General features: G+C 41.5%; 1 protein-coding gene across 3 annotated transcripts in view; it reads left to right on the plus strand.

Moving 5' to 3' along the window:
• The window catches only part of RNGTT (RNA guanylyltransferase and 5'-phosphatase), a 412,738-nt gene that overhangs the window by 388,463 nt on the left and 3,020 nt on the right, over positions 1 to 21,255 (plus strand). For all 3 annotated transcript variants that reach the window (XM_034766053.1, XM_034766055.1, XM_034766054.1), the window contains one exon: positions 18,061 to 18,184. In XM_034766053.1, coding sequence (XP_034621944.1) covers positions 18,061 to 18,184 — 124 coding nt within the window. The remainder of the gene's footprint in view (positions 1 to 18,060; positions 18,185 to 21,255) is intronic.

Genomic DNA, 21,255 nt, shown 5'->3' on the forward strand with positions numbered 1-21,255 from the left:
CCTTTAAGCATGTAAAACACCGTTAAGCATGTAAAACTAGCTGTTTAGGAGCTAAACAGAAGAAAAAGAATATGATTCAAAATGGTTAGCATTTGAAAGCTGCATATTAATAAGTAAAGGATGGATCTTAAAAGATTCCCTTGTAATTATTCTCTACTTTGGATTCTGATTTCAACTTCTTTTGATCACCTATGAGAATTGATTTGTACTTTTTTCGGGAGTAGCGCTATAATTTCAGGGAAGGTTTTAGAATTCAGTTGAGTGATGGACAGACGGAGTCTAAGGCCCCAATCTTGAAAACACATATGCAAGCGAATAGTTTCCATGAGACTACTTGCATGCATAAAGTTACATGGATAAATGTTTGCAGAATTGGGGCCTGATTCAGTAAAGGAAAACGTTAGTTGACCTGTGGAAGCCATTTTTTTCTTTAGAATGCACAGAGAGTGACCTAGATCCTGCTGCAAGCACTGGTACAGAGATGCTCTTCTATGTGTACATACAGCAAAGGTAGTATTGCGGCAGATAAGTAGGAGTCAGATAATTTTGTAGTCTCATAGGCCCTTTGCAAAATGTGGATGGGAGAAATGCAATGAAGATAAAACCAGAATCATAAAAAATCAGTAACTCAGAGATACAGGAAAGATGAGAAGAGGATGCTCTAGGATAGAGCACAGAAGAAAATATATGTATATTACATACACACAAAATACTTTAAAAGAACATTATTAAGGTTGATAAATCAAATACACAAAAGCTAGGAAAGGCCAGAATTAAAGTTGCCTGTGGAACCTCAGTACAGCCCCCTTGTCCATATGCATTCTGATACAGTTTAATTACACGACCACTCGCTATTTTTCCATGGGACCCCTGCTTCATTCAGTATGCAGAATGAATGGCGCTCCCTTAATGAGTGGCTACTAAATATTTTGTTTTCTCATTATTTGGTGTGTGGTTCCATGCTTTATTTACTGAACACTGTTTAAAACCTACTCTGAAGACAGAATTATTAATTTCCTCATGGGCTTTTCTGTGGTACTCATCACTATAGTATCCAAGTGCTTCACAAACATTAATGACTTTATTTTCACAACACCCAGCATGGTGGGGGTGGGCTGGGTGGTATTATCTCTATTTTACAGAAGGGGACCCCAGGCACCCTTCTGAGAAATTAAGGTCAGAAGTTTGCACTAATTCTGGGTGCCCAATTTGAAATGTCCGAGACCGGATTCTTCAGAGTACTTATTTCAGGGTAGCAGCCATGTTAGTCTGTATCCGCAAAAAGAACAGGAGTACTTGTGGCACCTTAGAGACTAACAAATTTATTAGAGCATAAGCTTTCGTGGACTACAGCCCACTTCTTCGGATGCATATAGAGTGAAACATATATTGAGGAGATATATATACACACATACAGAGAGAATGAACAGGTGGGAGTTGTCTTACCAACTCTGAGAGGCCAATTGTTCATGCTCTCTGTATGTGTGTATATATATCTCCTCAATATATGTTTCACTCTTTATGCATCCGAAGAAGTGGGCTGCAGTCCACGAAAGCTTATGCTCTAATAAATTTGTTAGTCTCTAAGGTGCCACAAGTACTCCTGTTCTTTTTGCGGATACAGACTAACACGGCTGCTACTCTGAAACCTAACTTTCTAGTGTAGACCAGGCCTTATTTTCGTAGCAAGGCCATCCTGTGCACTGATTGAGGCAGGGATCCTGTGGGAAAAAATAGTATGTGATTATGTAATTACTGTATCATATACACACAAGGGGGCTGAATTAAGGGGGTTGATTCCTGCTCTCAGTTCCAGTGCTTGGCCCTAATCCACAACAGCCCAGAGTTGTAATTGCCCTGCTCAGGTTCACTGTGGATGGAATCTGAGGAATTTAGCTGCAAACCCCATAGCTATTCGCTAATGGGCATGTGAAAACTGGATATTTTCAAAGGCTTATTAGTTGGCCAAATTTGGGCAGATTTGGGTCAGCAAAGGAACATCTGTGGAACAAAAGCAATCCCCTGCTAAATTTCACATTCCTGCTCCAAAGCAGGGGATCTTCTCAAAGAAAAGGACACTAACATTTTTTAATATGGGCAAAAGATATTTTTCCATAGATCCCTTCTTGGAAACAGCCAAACTGTTTTGGCTGAAATTTTCCCAGAACATTCAGCCTGAGGTAGACATCCAGCATGGAAAATTACATCCCAAAGTTGTAAGCAACTGAAAACAGGGCCTTTATAATGGGAAGTGTCAGGCAGTCTTAATAACAGGCAGTGCTGTCAGCCCTGCCTGTGATACACAGAAAAGGAGAGGTGAAGAGGAAGGAAGAACTAAAAGCAAGGGAGACGGTATATTAGTGTTACTATACTTTTGCAAAAATTTGCTTTTGATGCTGGACAGTCTTTCACTCTTCACTTGCTTGAGCTGTTGCCTGTATGTATCTATTTACGCTTTTCCTCATAATGAAGTCATTGGCAAATGAGAGGCAAGAAGATACATCCATGTTTGAAACCAGTATCTAGGTTAAACTATTTGCTCAAGTCTGCATTTACATTAACTGTGCAAGCTGCACTTTGATATAAAGGCTTGTGATCAGGGCCGGCTCTAGGTTTTTTGCCGCCCCACGCAAAATAATTTTTGGCTGCCCCACGTCCCAGCCCTGGGCTCCATGCCATCGCACCGCCCTGCCATCCCAGCCCTGGGCTCTCCCCCATCACCTGCACCCCCCTGCCGCCCCAGCCCTGGGCTCTCCCCCCCACACACACACCTCCTGCTGCCCCAGCCCTGGGCTCCCCCCTACCCCCCCATCATTGCCCCACACACACACCTACTGCCGCCCCAGCCCAGGACTCTCTTTCCCCCACACACACACACATCTGCACCCTCCTTCCGCCGCAGCCCTGGGTCACTGGTAACTCGCTCCCAGGGCAGGTCATTCAGCAGGAGTTTTAGATGTGCACAGAACACAGACAGGTTTGGTTCTCATATGGTTACAGATCTGCAGTAAAGTAGAACAATTTTCAGCTTGTGTGATTGGCGGATATCTGGGTGCATATTATAAGTCTGTCTTACGTAAATGAAGTATCGGAGGGGTAGCCGTGTTAGTCTGAATCTGTAAAAAGCAACAGAGGGTCCTGTGGCACCTTTAAGACTAACAGAAGTATTGGGAGCATAAGCTTTCGTGGGTAAGAACCTCACTTCTTCAGATGCAAGACATAAATGAGGAAAAGTTGAGGTGCTTTTATTATTCTTTTGTTCCACTTTCTTTCTTTCTATGGGGAATTTGCCAATGCCCTGAAAGCAATATCACTGTCTTCCTTTTAAACAAAGAAACAAACAAAAGGCAATGGCTGTTGAAAATAGCAATTCCAGTCCTAATAACCACTGGGAAGCATTTCTTGCTCAATTTTATCCTACTTTTTCTACAGCAAGTTACAGTGGATCAGTATATTTGATTTGGGAGAAATGAAGTAACAGTTGCCCAAACTGAGCTTGAGCACTCCTGAATTTTGAGGTGTTCAAATCTGGAAGGCAGGTGCTGGGGGGGGGGGGGGGGAGAGGGCTGTGGCTCTGCGGGGGAACACGGCAGCATATATGCAGCAGTGTGTCTGGCGCTGCGTGGAGCCAGACACGCTGGTCTGNGGGGGGGGGGCGGAGGGGGGGGCTGTGGCTCCGCAGGGGAACACGGCAGCATGTATGCAGCAGCATGTCTGGCGCTGCGCGAAGCCAGACACGCTGGTCTGAGTGGCATGGTAAGGGGGCTGGGGGCTTGGAGAAGGGGTAGGAGGTTCCAGGGGGGGCAGTCAAGGGGCAGGGAGAAGGGGTGGTTGGATGGGGTGGAGGTTCGGGGGGGGCAGTCAGGGGGACAAGCAGCAGTTGGATAGGCATGGGAGTCCCAGGGGTTTGTCAGGGGACAGGTAGGGGGTGGGGGTGGGGTCCTAGAGGGGAAGTTGGGGGGGGTCTCAGGAGGTGGCAGTTGGGGACAAGGAGAATGGAGGCTTAGATAGGGGGTAGGGTCCCGGGGGGGGGTTGGGGCAAGGGTCAGATGGGTGGGGGTTTCTGTGGGGGGCAGTTGGAGGGAGTGGATGGTGGCAGGGTGGGGCTACCCTCACTCCCCGTGGAGTTTCCTATTTTTTCAATGTTAAAATATGGTATCCCTACTCACAGTGCAGCTGTCCATTCATAGCAGGCTGCAGCATGATATCTCAGCTTCCTCACTCCCTCCCCCTCTTTCCTGTTGGTAGTGGCCAAGGGAATGCTGGGAAATGTAGTTCTTTCCCTGCTCCTGGGCTGGCTCTATAGGCAGGGAGCTAACCAAGGAACTACAGCTGCCAGGGCCCTCTGTTGGTTCTCAGCTCCCATGCTGGATCCTGCCGCCCCTGCAAATGGGCTGCCCCAAACATGTGCTTGCTTTGCTGGTGCCTACAGCCACTCCTGCTTGTGATTATGTTAATTATTTTTTCTGGCATACCATAATACTTCAAGTTGTTGCAGATTGAATTGCAATGAAAGCTGTCAAATGCTTTCTTAAAATCAATTCGGTTTATGATGAATAATTTTTGCCATTCATTGCTCTCTTCTATGATTACTCTTAGGCTAAAAGTCTATTCACTCATCAACTTCCAAGTTGAAATCCAGCCTGCTCTTCTCTTAGGTCAGGCCTATACTATCAACTTAGATTGGTATAACTGCATCGCTCAGGGGTGTGAAAAACCCACACCCCAGAGCAACGCAGTTATACCAACCATTGTTCTGGAGGGTTTTCCTGGTTCCATACTTTATTAAAAAATTCAGTGATTTTATCAGTGGTGATGGTCTCATCATCACCAGCTTCCTGCATTTTCCTGAGGACTTGCGGTTCATATTCAGCTTTCCCAGGATTTCATTTTTTTATGATGTGAAATGTTACAATGTACTGCTATGGGTGTTTAATGTCTTTGTAAAAGTCAAGTTTCTTTTGGTATTGGTCTGTTTAGCACCTCTTAAAAGTGCTCTGCTCATCACTCTTTGTTCTTTTCCTGTTGTTAAGGTCTGATCTTGTGTCTTGGGGTACAGTCACCATGAGGGTGCTGCCTTCTGGCTGCTCTGGGATTACCTCCGTCTAGTCTGATATCCTTTTCCTGTCTCTCGTTTGTGCGTGCCTCTCTCACTCACACTCTCTCTCTCTGCAACTCGGGGTGCTGTCTCTTTTTGTGACTCAGTTGCTACCTCTTCGTGACTTGGCCCTCCAGCTCGCTAACTATGTGTTTTCCCCGTTCCAAGGATCCAACTCCCATTCGATGACTGTCTCAGGCTGTTTTCTGGTCCACTGCCCACTCTGTGCCACTTCCCCAATGGCTGGTAGGGGAACTTGGGCCCACCCACTATTCCAGATTCCAACTCCGGGACCCTCTAATCAGCGGCCAGGGTCTGTAACATCCCATCTTGCTGCCATTTCCCTGCGCCTTTTCCTATTCTGCCTCTCATGTTTCCATTCCATCACTTTCTGGGAAAACCCTTCCTTCAGGGCCTGGATCCCTAGGGTTTCTGCTATCCCTGGGTTTCCTCCTTTCCCTCTCTAAAGCACAGAGAGTGACTGCAGTCTTTCTCACTGAAGCCCCCTTCTTGCTCTCTGCTTCCTGTTTTTATAGCAGCTTAGTCTGCTCTTGCCTAGCTGGGCTTCATCATCAATTAAAAGCTTATCAGCCCTGACTGTTCTCCAAGTGCAGCCTGTCATAGGAGTCATTGGCCCTTTCTCTCTACTCAGGCCTGGTATAGGGTAGGACCCCATTACACACCCTCCCCCTCAACCCTGTAACCCTTAGGGGTATGATGCCTTTTCCCTGAGAGTTATCGGAGCTGGGTCTGCAGGTCATCCCTTTCCAGCTCCAGGTCCCCCACCATGAGAAGGAGTCTACCCTTCTCCTCCATGGTGTCCCGAAACTTTCCTCCTGGAATTCTGACTCTTGGGAAGCCATTTGCAAGGCTTGCTCAGCAGCTACCAACCTCCCTTGTAGCTTTTGCCTTTGCGTCACAGACTCTCCCAGGGTCTGAGTTCCCACCGCATTCTGTTTACCCTCCATATTTGTCCCCAAATCCTTTAAGTTTGTCTACGGATGATTGTTTGTTCCCTCCAGTTTCTCCTCATCCTCTATCTTCACAGCACCCTTGACCTTCTCTGCAACCTATGTGCCCACACTATGGGCCTCTGGCTCTTCCTTCCATTTCTTTCCTGACCTGTTGTCCTTTTCATGGCTAGTTTCCCTTGTCTTGTGAGGGCAATGCGCCTTCACAAGTCCCCATCCCCCACAGGAAAAAACAAGTACTTTTTTTTCAGCAGGTGGGACTTGTTTGGGCTTTCCTAGATCTTTTGCTTCAGAGTAAGCTTTCTTGTCTTGATGTACATAGGGGCAGTCCCTTTTCAAGTGTCCTCTCTGCCCACAGGCGTAACATGCATAGAAACATAGAATATCGGGGTTGGAAGGGACCTCAGGAGGTCATGTAGTCCAACCCCCTGCTCAAAGCAAGACCAGTCCCCAACTAAATCATCCCAGCCTGGGCTTCGTCAAGCCTGATCTTAAAAACCTCTAAGGAAGGAGATTCCACCACCTCCCTAGGTAACCCATTTCAGTGGCCCTGGAGCATTTTTTTCTGCTCCCAGCTTTTTCAGCCCCTGCTCCCTGCTTCTCACAGGATCCGAAACAAATATTGCTGCTGTTCAGCCAGCTTCATTAACTATGCTTGCAGATATAATTGTTCCTGCCACTACCTCTACTGATTCTGCAGGACCTGCATAAGTAGTGCCTGGGTCCTCATGGTTTGTTTTATATTTCCCATAAATACGAGTGAAATCTCTTGAGGTCCATCTTGAGAGCGTATATTGGTCTTCTCCATTAAGTGTCTGCATTCTCTTTCCTTCTGAACTTCACTACTATGGTTTCTCACACTTCCCTGTATTGGAGTGACCGCCCTGTTGTCACAGCTAGGGCATCTCCTCCTGGCTGATTTGGGGATTAGCTCTGCCAGGTCTGATGCCCCTTTGTTTTATACAGTTTTTTGCTGCTGCTGCTGCTGCTTCTGGAGGTGTTTTTTGAGGAGTCTGTCTGCTTTGACTTGTTTCCTTTCTATCACACAGTTTAACACATCCTCACTTATCCAAACTTTAGGTGTGCTTATCTGGGTACCAACTAGAGTTAATGAGGCATCTATGAATCTGTCACGCAACATGTCTATGTTGACTTTTTGTGATCGATTTAAGTCTTTTAGAGTGTGAAATCTGTTCTTCAGTACAGTTTGGAATAGCTGCAGTATATAGATTGTCTGTCTGGTTCCTGGTGACTTCATCTGGGGATTTCCAAGTTACTTGTTGGATATCTTTGTGGGGGAATAATGTTCCGCCCAGTTATGAAATCTGCTACCAGGCACAGTTCTATCAGTCTTTCACCATTTCGATTTTGGGAACCTAAGGCCATTTGTGCATTACTTTCTGCCTCCATTGTTGTCATTCCAAACTTTGTCATTGAAGTCCCTCCATTACTACGGAGATATCTGTCAGGGAATTGCCAGAGTTTGTAGCCAATTGTAGAATTGATTTTTGATCTAATTGTGGTAGTTGTTTGTGCATAATATTGTATAATTGTCATTTTCATTTATCATGTTTAAAATCTAGTTTGGAGCAATTTTCTGACAATTGGTAACCCAGTCTGAGTGATTTTTTTTCTGCTTTGGAAGCCATAATTAATGGTACTCTGAGTGAAAATCATCTTGCCTTCTTGAATATTTTATTACCTTATTTTCATTTTTCGATCTTTTTATTAGCTCTTGGCCATCAACATTCGCTTACTCCAAAGATTTTGAGATTATATTCATCCATGTTTTCCATCCCTGCACAGCTTTTGTTGTTTTAGCCATTATTTTAATGTTCTAGAAACCCACTTTCATAGTTTGTTTTACTTTTAATAAAGAACTTCTCCGAATCTTGGCTTTCTGTTGGCTTTCCAAAACTCGTTATTTCTGCCAAGACGGAGTCCATTAATTTGGCATGCTGCTTGCTGGAATGGCTACTTTGTATTTCTAAATCTTAAATTTTTGACAAGAATAAGTTGTTGGCCTATCACTCAATTCCCAACCTGGAGGACCAGTGGACTGCTTTTCATCTGGTTCTTTTTGTCTGCCTCATTTGGGTGACCATACCAGGGGTAAAATATCCTGCCAGCATAGCTTTTACACACAATCTCACGCCAGGTGTAAGTACTGTTCTCCAAACATTCCAGTCAGTTTTGTCCACTTGCAGCATGGCAGGCTGAGGATCAGGGTGATATGGACTGTTCTTTTAACTCTGAATAATCAGAGAACTCCTTTGATGTCACATCACCAAGATGATGGCTCCACAGTGGCGGATCCTACCTTTTTTAATTTTTACAGAAGTTGTCCACGACACCTGATTTTGAGGTGAAACCAGTCCAGGAATCTACAAGGACCATGATTGAGAGCTGCCTGGACCAGGAACTCCTGTCTGTTAGTGTTACCTTTTTGTTACACCCTGTTAAATCAGCTGGTGAAGATGTGGCAGACCCTGTGATGCAAATACTTCCCAGTCTCAAAAGTGATCAAGAAAAAATATGCCCTCAAAGATGCGTCTGACCTCTACTGTCCTGTGAGAGTTTGGTGGCAGAGATGGCCATGGCTACAGGGAAGATGAGCCAAATCTGGAATACTGTGCTCTAGATCCATGAACTGTGGTGCTTGGATTATTCAGACAAAGAGTGCATCAGTCTACATCCTCAAACCTTTCCATCATGAACTACCAGGCTTTCATATCCATAGTTAAGGTGCAGATATAGAAGAAGGCCTCTACCCTGATAGATTGATTTTATCAAGAGAGACACTAGGCATTTGAGAAGCTAGTCTGTGAGAACATAGACCTAGCCCAGCATCAGGCTCTGGTGGCCTCTGATTCAGGTGAGACTGTTGGAGGCATAGATGCCTGTAGGTCTGATTGGCTGCAGGCATAATTTCCACTAAGGGTCCCTGAAAAGCTCTTCCTTTGCACTACAGAGAACTTTATGGGGCAGTCTTATTTGCTGAGGACAATAGAGACAAAGGCTACACTCTGTACATTTGGACCTGTGATTTATCTGATGGATCCCTCCTTCAAGTCAGAGAAGGAAAAGACTCCACCACACAAGCTGATTTTAGCGTCAGTGACTAGCTTCAAAGGAGGTCACCTTACATATAGTGTGCTCAACCTTAACACCACCAGAAAACAAATGATCTTAACCACTCTTTCAGCGAGCCCCAGAAATAGGAGTTTTGAAAGGTTCCAGATCATTTACCTGGCTTTGCCATTAACAGTACTTTACTGGGATCTCTTTGGTATTTTACAACCCTTAGTCTTTTGTCACCTTAGACACATAAATCCTGATTGTTCAGAAGGTACTATAAGATCTGGTTTACAGAAAACTCTTCAGATTGCTACAGGAAATGTACTTCCTCCTGGCAAAGAAATACCAAGCTTATACCACCAACCAAAAGAAGGGGAAGGGATTTTATTCCAGTTATTTCCTGGTGTCTGAAAGACAGGCGGTATCTAGCCCATCCTAAGTCTCAGAAAGCTGAATCAATATTTAAAGATGGGAAATAAAGGTAAAATGGTGATGAAATGGACAATAGCATATACTAAGTGATTCCAGTTCTTGTGATTTTTATTGCAAGTCTCACAATATTTGGTGTTTTTCTTAAAGCACCTGCGCCTAGAGAAATGTGATTAGGTGAGAATCTCTATTTTCATTTTTAAAAAAGTTTCTAGCCCTCATGGTTGTGAAGAAGAGCATGTTTTTAATCTTATGACTTAAAAATAAAGACAAAGAAAATAACCCTGAATTTATAGTTTTTAAAAATCTCATGATTTTGAGGGGCATGACTCAGGATTGTTCAATTCTTGGTGTTGGCCATGCTGTATATGGTTAAAAAAAAAAAAAAAAAAAAAAAGATTTTCAGAATGTATGTAAAATATTATTTTAACTTGTTAATGTTCCTTTAAAGGAGTCAGATCATTCATTTTATTTCCTATAAACAAGAGATAATGTGTAGTCAGTAAACAGCTTCACTACTGAATAAACATTTCGACTTCACTTGCTTTTACCCAACCTGACAGCTGTTTATTGTGTAATACGCTACTTAAAACTATACACCATCAGTTCTCATAACTGATGTAAAATAAAATAACAGCAGTGGTAACCAATTCAGCACATCTTTATTTTTGAGAAAACGGTCCTTTTAATATGCATTTTTAATATGGTTTCATTATATTATGAAACTTTGTTTGGTGAACAGAAAATATGTAATATTTTATTTAACTGGTTCATTTTTTTATCAACTGAAATGTTTATGACGCTTTTAGGTGCAGTAAAAGCTCATTGTATGAACAGGCTTGAGTATATTTTAAAAGTCTTATTTATATTCATGTATATTTTTGGTATTTCACTTGAAAAACTATATTCTTTAAAATGGTATTTACAATCTAAATTATATACTTTCAGAGAAAACACAGACATTTTATATTTACAATAGTGTATAATCTATGACATTAGAGCTGACTTTTGGGACCCACAAAGTCTGCTACTACAAGTCCCCCTGCCTTTTTTAAATTTACACCAGTTGCTAGGGTTGAATATTTATATTTGATATCTCCTGGATATCATAGGTTATTCATTGTCTGCTACTCACCCTCTGCAGCTGCCCAGATCTAGACTTTGATGTCTTTGAAAATCATCACACGTCTCTTTGATTTTGGGGAGGGAGCAGTAAGCCCACTGCAAGCTTCCTTCAAATTGGCTGCCTGCAGCTGAGCTAACTTATGCTTAAGCAACCTTATGACCTCTGGCCACAAGAAGGGGTAGTTCAATAGCATGAGGGGACAGGAGATTCAAGAGGACAAAGCACAGGATGTAGAGCAAGGGACTCCCAGGTTCCAATACTGGCTCTGCCACTGACTCTCATTGTGTCCTTTGCCAGGTTGCTTAAATGTTCCATATGAGTTTCCTTATCTGTAAATCATGCATGATAATGCTTTCTCATATACCTCCCACTCTCTGAATGATATAGTTCACCAAAATGGGGTGGTACAACCATCAAGTTTGGTAGTGGTGGAGAAACCAAGATTTGAGGCTGCATTAGTTCTGCCCTGCCTCACTGAAGGGGTCACCAACTGTAAAAGCAACTGGTCTGCATATTTCCCACCCCATCCCCTGTACTGTCATCGAAGCCTGAACACAGCCAAAATCTTCCAGTGGCTGAGGTGCTCACATCTCTCAGATTCTCTGGACAATTGTCCCTTGAAAACTTGGTTAAATGTTTCAATAATGCCCTGACCCCAGCACTAGCTGCCGGGCTCCATTTCTCCTGAAGCAGGAGTCTGGGAACGACCTGAAGGTTTCTCACACACTTCTTCAGAGAGTTATTCAGTTAATTTTGGATGTGTGCTGAAGAGCTATCTTTCTCACTTCGTGCATAGTAGTGTGATCTGGGTGGAGAAGAATCACTTATATTTGCAGTGAGGAGGGGATTGTTTCACAGGCATACCCAAAAGTGCTAAGACCAGCTCTATATGGCAAAATGTGACAGCTTTTCTGCAGTTCAGCTAATGGACTGTGAGTGAATATTATTAACGTGTCTATTTGTTCATTTACATAGGAAAAGAATAGTGCTCACATCGTGTATGTTTTTTCTTACAAAGAACCAAATGCCTCTTGGAAAACTTGGAAAACCGTTGTATTTATTAACTTTTCTGTCTGTATATTCTGTTTTCTTTTTCTTATTCCATATTACTAAGAAATTACATGCTAAAAATACCCTTTATTTCTTAAGAATTCAGCTGCTGCTTCTGCTTATTCCTCTGTGGAAATCATAATCTTCTGTCTCTAACATCACAGTCACTTCTACTGGGATATCACAAATAAGATGATGGCAACAGAAGCCGGTGAACTTATAAACAACAGTTTTTTAGTCATGCAGATGTTTTTGGTAATAAAGAATGGGGGGGAAAGTACAAAGACAAAATGATATGAACAAAAAAGTATTTCTAAATAGAATTTTTAATATGTTTTCTTGGCAGCCTCAATGTCTCCTTAAAGTAGATTGTTTTCCTAAAAAATGATTTGTCATAATTGCATTGAACACAGAACTCAATGAAGTATGTAACCTCATGTGTTTCTTGTTGTGATGTAAAATTTTATCTACATTTTTTACAAAAAAAAAAAAACCCTAAAAATGAGAACTGGAAAAAAATAGATGTTGGTAATTTAAAAAAAATTCATAACTTTTACATTCTAACCAAAAGTCTGAATATTTGCTTAACTGCTTTAAAATATAAAATAAACAATGACTTTTCAATAACTAAATTACATATAATAGCAACTTTGCAGTGATCCCGTCATCTCACAAACTAAGCAGGGCTAGATCACTATTTGGATGAGACCATGTAACAGTTGTAGGGAACGATGTGGTGATTCAGTAAGGTGAAATTATCCGTGAATCTGTGCTCTAGCATGGTACCAAGAGGCACTGCGTGGCTGCAGGTGCTCTTTTGAATGAAATGTAAAACAGAAATTTTGACCATTTGTAGTCATCACAGATACCGTGGCAGTGTTCAAAGCATTAGAAATAATTACTGTCTGGTTACCTAAATGTTTTCCCTTCTGTATTTTCAGTTGGATACGTTATTTTTCACATGTCCTAAATTGCTGTGTAATGTTGCTGTGTGTACTTCACCTCAGAGATGGCTGCATTGCAGTGGTAGATGGAAGTAATTATTATGTGTAGTTGATATTTCAGTTTCTTTTCTACTCCAGGTTCCATTTGCACAAAAGGCGATACATAAATGCTAGATGCTATTGTTTTTGTAAAGAGAACCGCTCTTCTGTATTAAAGGACTACAGTAGATAGTGCAGGCAGTGGGGAAGCTTTTCATCATAACGAAAGGAAAAAGTTAAGCTTTTTTATTCCATATGAGCTAATAAGGTTGACTTAAATTTGCTAAACTTTAAAGGAATATATTTACTCCATGACACTGATTCATGTGGTATTGTGGGATCCAAATTTCCCTTAGCTGTAGGGAACGAGTATTTGATTAAGGGAGGCTCCATGGAGTCCTTAGTTTGATGGAAACTTCCAAATTTGAGGCCACTGAGCACTGGGTTCCAAACAGGTCCAATTCAAACAAATTTGGAGTCCCCTGCAAAGCTATTCAATTGGGCACCTATATGCCAGGACCAAGATTCAGTATCACCTGTCCTCCATACCCATATATAGTGCCAAATGAGTTCACTCTGCATTGGAATATGGACTATGAAATATGTATAAATTGAGGTTTGTGATTGTGGGGGTTTTCTGTTCACTGGGGAAGGAGAGCATGTAGTCTGTCCCAGTCTGGGGGGGATGGAGAGAGAAACATACTGATTATCCCCCCCACAAAGGACTTTGTTGGCATGAAGTTGCTCTTTCTCTCCAGCACGTTGCACTAGAATGGGTGTGGTGGCCCCATAATCCTGGCAGACCCATATGGCTGCAGCAGGTTTGGAAGCATTGTCAGAATTGGCTCTGGTTCCACAGATTTGTCATCACTGGGTAAGAGCACCAGCAGCTCATACAGCGAATCTCACTGCTGAGCAAATTGTTCAGCACTCAACCCCAAGTCCTCTCATAGCTGAGACATCTTCTGCCTTGTCCCATCCAGCACAAGCGGGAAGAAACAACTGCCAAAACTTGCTTTCAAGAAGTGGAATGATGAGTTTCTCAGATTTCCTCTACAATATGTAGAGGTGGGAGTGGGGGAAGGATGGAGGAACACAAAGCCAAGAAGGGAGAATAGAGAGAGACCCCTCTGAGGCAGGATGTGCAATATGTCACTCTGTTTCTTACTAGGAGGGAAGTTTAATCTCTCACTCCCAACTGCTAGGGAAGAGCTTGGTGAGGGAGAAGGGATTTTGGTGAGCGATAAGTTACATTTTGGTGGCTCCCAGACCACATTTAGTCTTAATCACCTAGCGTGACCAGATGAGAGATGTGAAATATTGGGAGCAAAAAAAAAAAAAAAAAAGAGCCGGTGGTGGAGGAAAAAACAAAAACAAAAGCAAAAAAAACCCCACAAGAGCCGCTGGATCATATGAAAAATTGGTGGGGGCTGAGCACCCACCGGCAGCTCCACGCCACGCCACGCACCTCCTCCCTCCCCCCGCACCAGCTCGCCTCCCCTCCACCTCTGCCTCCCCTGAGCAGGCTGCCGCTTCCTGCTTCTCCCCCTCCCTCCAGCACTTGTACCACCATACAGCTGATTAGCGCAAGCCTGGGAAGGAGGGGGGTGGAGGAGGAATGCAGCGTGCTTGGGGAAGAGGCGGGGCCAGGGCAGGGATTTGGGGAGGGATCCAGTGGGGCAGTGAGGGGGCAAGAATTTGGGGAGGGATCCAATGGGGAAGGAAGGGGTGGAGCCGGGGCAGGGCGGGGACACGAGCCCCCTCCGCCTGTGCGCTGGAGGGCAAAATATCGGGACAATTCGCGTCCCAACAACAGGGGACAAACAAGTAAATATCGGGACAGTCCCGATAAAATCGGGACGTTAGGTCACCCTATAATCACCACTTCAGGAAATGGTTGTGAGTGATACATGTAGTGATTGTGGCAGATTGACAATATCCAAAACAGTCTTTGGGGGTGTTTTGTATTAGAATTGCAATTGTGTATGTGGTATTGTGGCATTTTATGTACCTTCTCTAATAGGTAGTGGGGAGGCTAATGAACTTCATCTGTTATCTGCCTTTGAAGCCTCTCCCTGGAGATATACACATACACTAGTTCAGACTGAATTTCCCAGGGGCAGAGAGGCAAAGAAAGGGTTTTGGGATGAAAAGTCTGGATTTAAATGCACAGGACCCCTAGTCCATGGAGGGCCTCAATCCTTAAGGTAGAGTTGGGAGGACTGGGCCTGCCAGAATCCCTGTTAGCGTGAACTCTGGTAAGCTTCTTAACATGCAAGAAGGTCTTTTACTGTTTTTAATATATTTTCTCTGTAAGGCTTGTACCTGAAGAATAAAGTAGGTTGGAGAGAACTTTGAGGTACCTTATATCCGCAGAAATCACTCTGTTATCAGTCTCTGAAGAAAAAGCAAGCAGATCTGTTTAGGCAGACTCTCTTTGCTGGGAAATACACAGTGAAGACAGGGAACTGCAGCCTGGACATACCCTGGTCAAAAGGGAGTGAGAGGTGGGTCTCCCCTAGGGTGACCAGACGTCCTGATAAAATCGGGACCGTCCCAATATTTATGTGTTTGTCCCACTATTTCGCTCCACCGGCAGCACTGGGGTTTTTTTGCTCCGCCAGCAGCACTCGGCTTTTTATTTTTCTCCACTCCCTCCCCCACCGCCACCCCTATGTGTCCCAATATTTTCTTCCTCTCATCTGGTCACCCTAGTCACCCCACCCAAGAGAGGCAACAGCTGGAGAGCTGGAAGCTGAGAGCTGGATGACTGAGGGGAAACACAGGTGCAGTTGCCCTGAACTGTGACATATTTGCAACAAAGCTTGTTTACAGTGATTACTAAGGAATTGTTCTGTGACCTTTTCAATCCTCTCCAAACACATACATATTGAGAAGCCTAGAATGATTGTGGTACACCGGTATTTTCAGCATTGTTAATGCTGAACGTGTATATTGTGCTTAGAGTACTTTCTGTACTCTTGATAAAATGTTCAAAAGCTTCTAAAAGAAAATGTGCCTACATATTAAGACAGGTGCTTTTACAAGACCAAGGTCATTTAATTGGGGAATGGTAACTGCTATGTTCCTTACTTGGTAAGATAATTGCTATAACTTGTGAAGACTATGAACAGCAGTTTTCTAAAAGCATTTAGCTCAGTGCATTGGCAGGTGTTTGCATTTTCTGGAAAGATCCATCTTCCAGATTGCTAATGAGTGGCCAAGCAAGCATACAGAGAGTTAATAATACTGCTTAATTGCCACAGTCACATAGAGCAACCACATAATTTATTGCTATTCTGAGCCTCTGAACACTAGAAGAATGATAAACTGTATGACAAAGGCTTACTGAGATTGCTAGTTAGTGAAAGTCACTGGCTAGAGTTGAATATCTCTCTGCCTCTAGCAGGTGATTCTTCTAACAGCATTTTCCTGCTTCATCAGGAAAAAAGGACATATAAATATTTTTTTTTCCTTGGCAGCTATTGTCGAAGTAATATACTTTCCAAATCATTACACAGCCAAAAGTTTCTTCCTGTGTTTAAACATCCACAGTGGATTAGAAAAGGATGTTGTGTTTTCCTGAACACACCTAATGAAACATAAATGTTAAGTGAGTCTGTGTTACTTGAACATCTGGTTGGAATATCGCTTTTAGCACATGTATAGTGAACTAAGATACCGTACAAGGAAATGTGCTAAAAAGGGAAAGACAGGCAAATTAGGAGATGAGTTAATCTTTCAAACGGGATAGGAGATGTCTCCCCTAATCCACGTGACCACCAATGGTCACGAAGTGCATTGTAGCGGTTAAATGGTTTTAAAAAATATCTGTAGTCAGCAGAAGGATTACTTCTTTTTTAAAAAGAAATAAATGAATTTATGATAAAAAACTGATGAAAAAAACTGACTTTTTTTTATGTTAAAGTCTCTTGACTGGCCTAAATTAAGCAGGTTAGCTAAATTGTCTCATAGTGTCACTTTTACTTGACAAGTAAAATCCCAGAGCTCCCTTTCCTGAAATTAATAGTAATGTTCAGAATAAATGCTGAACAGAATGTGATGGCTGCATTTTTAGCAACTTGAGGGTTAGACTTGTCCTATTTTGCAAGTGGGGTAATCCACAAAGGTTTGGGACTCATATTGGCAGATTAATTGCCTTTATCTAGAAATTAGTCCAAAATATGTTTGAGAGTATTCATTGCACACCCAACTAATTGTTCCAAAGACTTTCCTGTCCTTCTTCAAAGTCTGTATCCCTGAACAGTAGTAAATTCCTGTGTCAGTACTGGTAAGTGGATAGACAGTAGAAATGCAAATTTCTGCTAATGAAATAACCAGTCCTCTTTAGTGTAAGGAAAAGTAATTACCCATAAAAGACTGCATCACAGTTGTGATATTACCTTGACTAGCATTTGATTTGAAGTCTGTAACAGAGCTAAACACAAAACTAACAGTTAAATACAGATTCATACGTACAAAAAGAGTTTTTGGAACAAACTGAAGTATATTGGGAAATAGTTGCTAAAGCATTAGCTAAAGTTCTCAAGTTGCCATGGTTACTTGGGAATTTTGCATTTTATCATAGGTTAAGATGCATAGGATGAAGTAGCCAAAATAAACAGGAAGTATAGTACACATGAACTAAAAATCTCCAAATCACTCAGCATCAGCTAATAGAAAGACAGATAGCTCACGATATTAGCTGCTTGCTGACAAATCTATGAATGAATAGAGAAAAGAGGCCTGAAGGATATTTAGAACATGTGTGATTTAAAAACCCATGTAATTTTTGGAGTTAGAATTTACTTTATTTTTAAAAGAAAATAATCTCTAAAAATTTAAAGAGTGGAATGATTTTTATAAGCTAATTCTGGTATTGAAACCTAATGTTTGGCTTTGAGACCTTTAACAAAGAAGGTTGATGGAAACACAGATAATGCATTTCATACAGTTAGGCTGGCAGTAGCACTTATACAGGAAGCAGTTCATCCCCATGGAAACCTATTTGCATTTGGGACATTTCTACTGGTTGATTTTTTTATTTAATTTTTTTTTACTAGAGTAGCTGATGTTTTAGCATAATTGCCATATATTGACAACAGATTTCAAAAGTATTTTTAAAATGTCAAGTAGCTGAGCATGTGTACATTGGAGATGTTAAGATATTCAGCTAAGCTTAACTTTAGGTGTAGGATGAAGAACTGTTCCTGATGAATTTTAGGGCAATGTTTGGCCTTTCATTATCTATCACAAGCTGAAGGAACAATGCCTTTAAACTGATTTAATAAAATACATTTATCTTGAACTTTTTTTTTAAAACAGGTGACAAGAGAACTGAAACAGTATGACAATAAGATTATAGAGTGTAAATTTGAGAACAACAGCTGGGTCTTCATGAGGCAGAGAATAGACAAAAGCTTTCCAAATGCTTACAACACTGCCCTAGGTGAGTAGAATAACTTACTTTTGCACATACATTTCATTTTTACCATTTCAGTAAACTGGGTTAAATGGACTCTGGCAGAAAATTTAGTCCCAGAATTTCATCTGCCTTAATATTGTTCTAATTTATGAAGGAAAATGGTCTGTGGTCTCAATATCTAGTTTAGCAGTCTGTGTTTTTCCAGTATAACATTAGGTCCTGATTTTGCAAAGACTTATGTATGTGCTTAAACTTTTACACCATGAGTAATCCCAATGGTTTTAATGGGACTTACTCACTGGGTGAAATCAAATAGGCTACGCTCCCATTTGTTAAGTGCCAACTGGCTCAGGTTAAGGGAATGTTTAATTGCAGTGTAGATGTTTGAGCTCAGTCTAGAGCCCGGGGTCTGGGATCTCGCAAGGTGAGAGTGTCCCAGAGCTCAATCTCCAGCCTATGCCCTGACATCTACACTGCAGGTAAACAGCCCCTTAGCCCAAGCCCCACGAGCCTAAGTCAGCTGACACGGGACAACCACAGGTTTTTAATTGCAGTATAGACATACCAGTTACTTCACCGAGGCCATGATTTCCCCCGTGGTGTGTGAAGTAAATGTGTGTGAGTTCTTCGCAGAATTGAGACCTTATTTAGTCAAATATATGCTAAAGGCCTGCATTTAAGTGAGGCCCCCCAAAATATAGTTGCCTTAGCTCTACAACACAGTTAACTGACAAGCACTGGTGCTATGTTGACTTGTGCTGATGCACAAAGAAAGATACTTTGGCACATCAACATGCTACATAAGTTGAATTTGTTAAACAAAAAAAGCCATGATAATTTCAGCTCTATTCAAGATCATTGTTTGCCAGATGGAAGACAAAATTAGTAGGAGAAAATGTAATTTCAAGCTCCTAAAATAGTATTACAAACAATAGAGAGTAAAGCAAATGAAAGCTATGAAAAGAAGTTGTCCTTATAGGATTGTGACGCCTTCAGATTCTCCTATAGACAATAAAAAAAGAATCGTCTGAAAATGCAAAAGAGCAATTTTCTTTCAGGTGGGATGAATGAGTTTAAATAAAGATGTGTTGGAATAATATGAGTAACAACAGTCATACTGAACTGGCATTTTGTGGTGGTATCATAAACTTAAACATGGTATTCAGAACTGCTAAGCTTCCGAGGAGGTATATGTATATTCCTAGTTTTTCTTTAAAATTAATCTACCCATGTAAATTTCTGATAATCTAGTGACATTAAATTGTTTGGATGAGCAAATTGAAATTAGCCATTTGATCAAGTGACAGTAGGACTGTTGGTGCCTTTAGGGAGACACCTCAGAATTCAAACAGCTCCACCACCATAGCAGCTTTGTGCGTCTTCTGCAGCCCTCACACCACCAAGAGGGAAAGAGGGATGGGCCACTAAAGAAGAGGTACCACTGTACCACCTCCTAAAGTTTTTCCCCATCAACACCAGCATTGCCTCCTAGTTGCTTCAGCAACCTTTTTTCTTTTGGCCTGACCCAGCCTCCTCCCCTACTTCCAAGCCACTGCAACTTTTCCTCTTCCTTCCTCCACTCCCAGCATGCACAGCTTTTCTCTTCTTCCCCTCTGCTAGAGCTGGCTGAAAACAAATTTTCTGAAGTGTTTTCTCACCAAATAAATAAATAAATAAATAAAATTCAAAGAGAGAGAGGTTTTAGTAAAAAAAAAAATTCTCATGGGAAATCATTTTTTACAATGAAATAAAAAAATCTGTGAGGAAAAATTGCATTTTTGGTTCAGTTGTTGAAAAAAGTTATTTTTGGAGTTTTGATAGGTTCTCTCCCCTCCTCCTTTCTTAACTTTTCCCCATTCGAAAAGGTCTATGGCGAGGAGGAGAGACCCACTTTTTTCCACATTTGAAAAAAGCTGGAAAGAAATAGTAAAGCTAAAATAAAATGTGTGTGTACTACTTCTTTCCCTTTTTGAACTTCTTTCTTTTTAGACTTTTCCAGTGGAAAAAAGTATTTTTAAAAAATGGTGATTTTTTTTTTTCCTTTTTGTCCCATTAGTCCTGGTCAGCCTTTAAAAATGGTCATACAAATTTACCAGCACAGGCTTGCGGGGGTGATAACTTTTTTATTTTTGTAATTTTTTGTTTGTTTTTGGCAAGGCTAGCTACTTTTCATTATAATACTGTGTTTAAATGGACTAAAACTGATGCGTACAGAAGAAATTTTTAAAAAGCATCTTTACACCAAAAATGTTTTTAATTATAAAACCATTGCTATTAGGGAGGGTTTTATTAATGTTACATTAAGATTGTGCATGCTTCCAGAATTACAGTGGTATGAAAAGAATATCTTCAGTGGCCCATGAAACCATATTTTTAATTGCTAGTCATGAAGATGATTTTACTTTATATCAGTTGAGGAAGATAAGTTTACTCATTTTATTTTAATGGATGTTGGGGCTCAAAAGATTAACAATTATTCTTCCTCGTGAAACTGCCTCTGTAGTATAGCTGATCTTCCTCATACTATCTCTCAAAATCTTTTATAGCCTTATCTTATATTTTTGTCCCAGGTAGTCATGGAATTCCACCTTAAATCAATATATCTTGCTTCTAGCCTTTTTTCCTAAGTACCATATTTCATCAGACGAGACCAGGTTGCACAGGCAAAATGATAAAAAGATACTCAGTTCAGAATCAAGCCTTTTCATAAATTGTCTAAATTGTTTGATATTTGGTGAAAAATCCAAAGACTTAGGCATTTCAGTTCCCAGTTTGTCAAAAGGGATAAAATCATGTATTCCTACTGGTTACGACTTAGGTAGAGCTTCAGAGCCAGAAGACACATTGCACAAGAGCTTTGTTGCTACTACTTGCCTAAGTAATGTGCTAATTCCTGACATTTATATTGAATTTAATTTTACTTTTTGACAAAGATTTATTCTCTTGACTAGAAGGCTAGACTGGTGCCTGTTGGGACAGCAGTTCTTTATTCTCTGTAGTCCTCAGCTGTGTGTGAGCAAAGTAGAGTAATTTCATCCCTAACACAAAAGTTCTATAAAATATATGTTCAAAACTGAACATTTGTGCCAAATACT

The sequence above is a fragment of the Trachemys scripta genome, chromosome 3, assembly GCF_013100865.1.
Source record: "Trachemys scripta elegans isolate TJP31775 chromosome 3, CAS_Tse_1.0, whole genome shotgun sequence".
Lineage (NCBI taxonomy): Eukaryota > Metazoa > Chordata > Testudines > Emydidae > Trachemys > Trachemys scripta.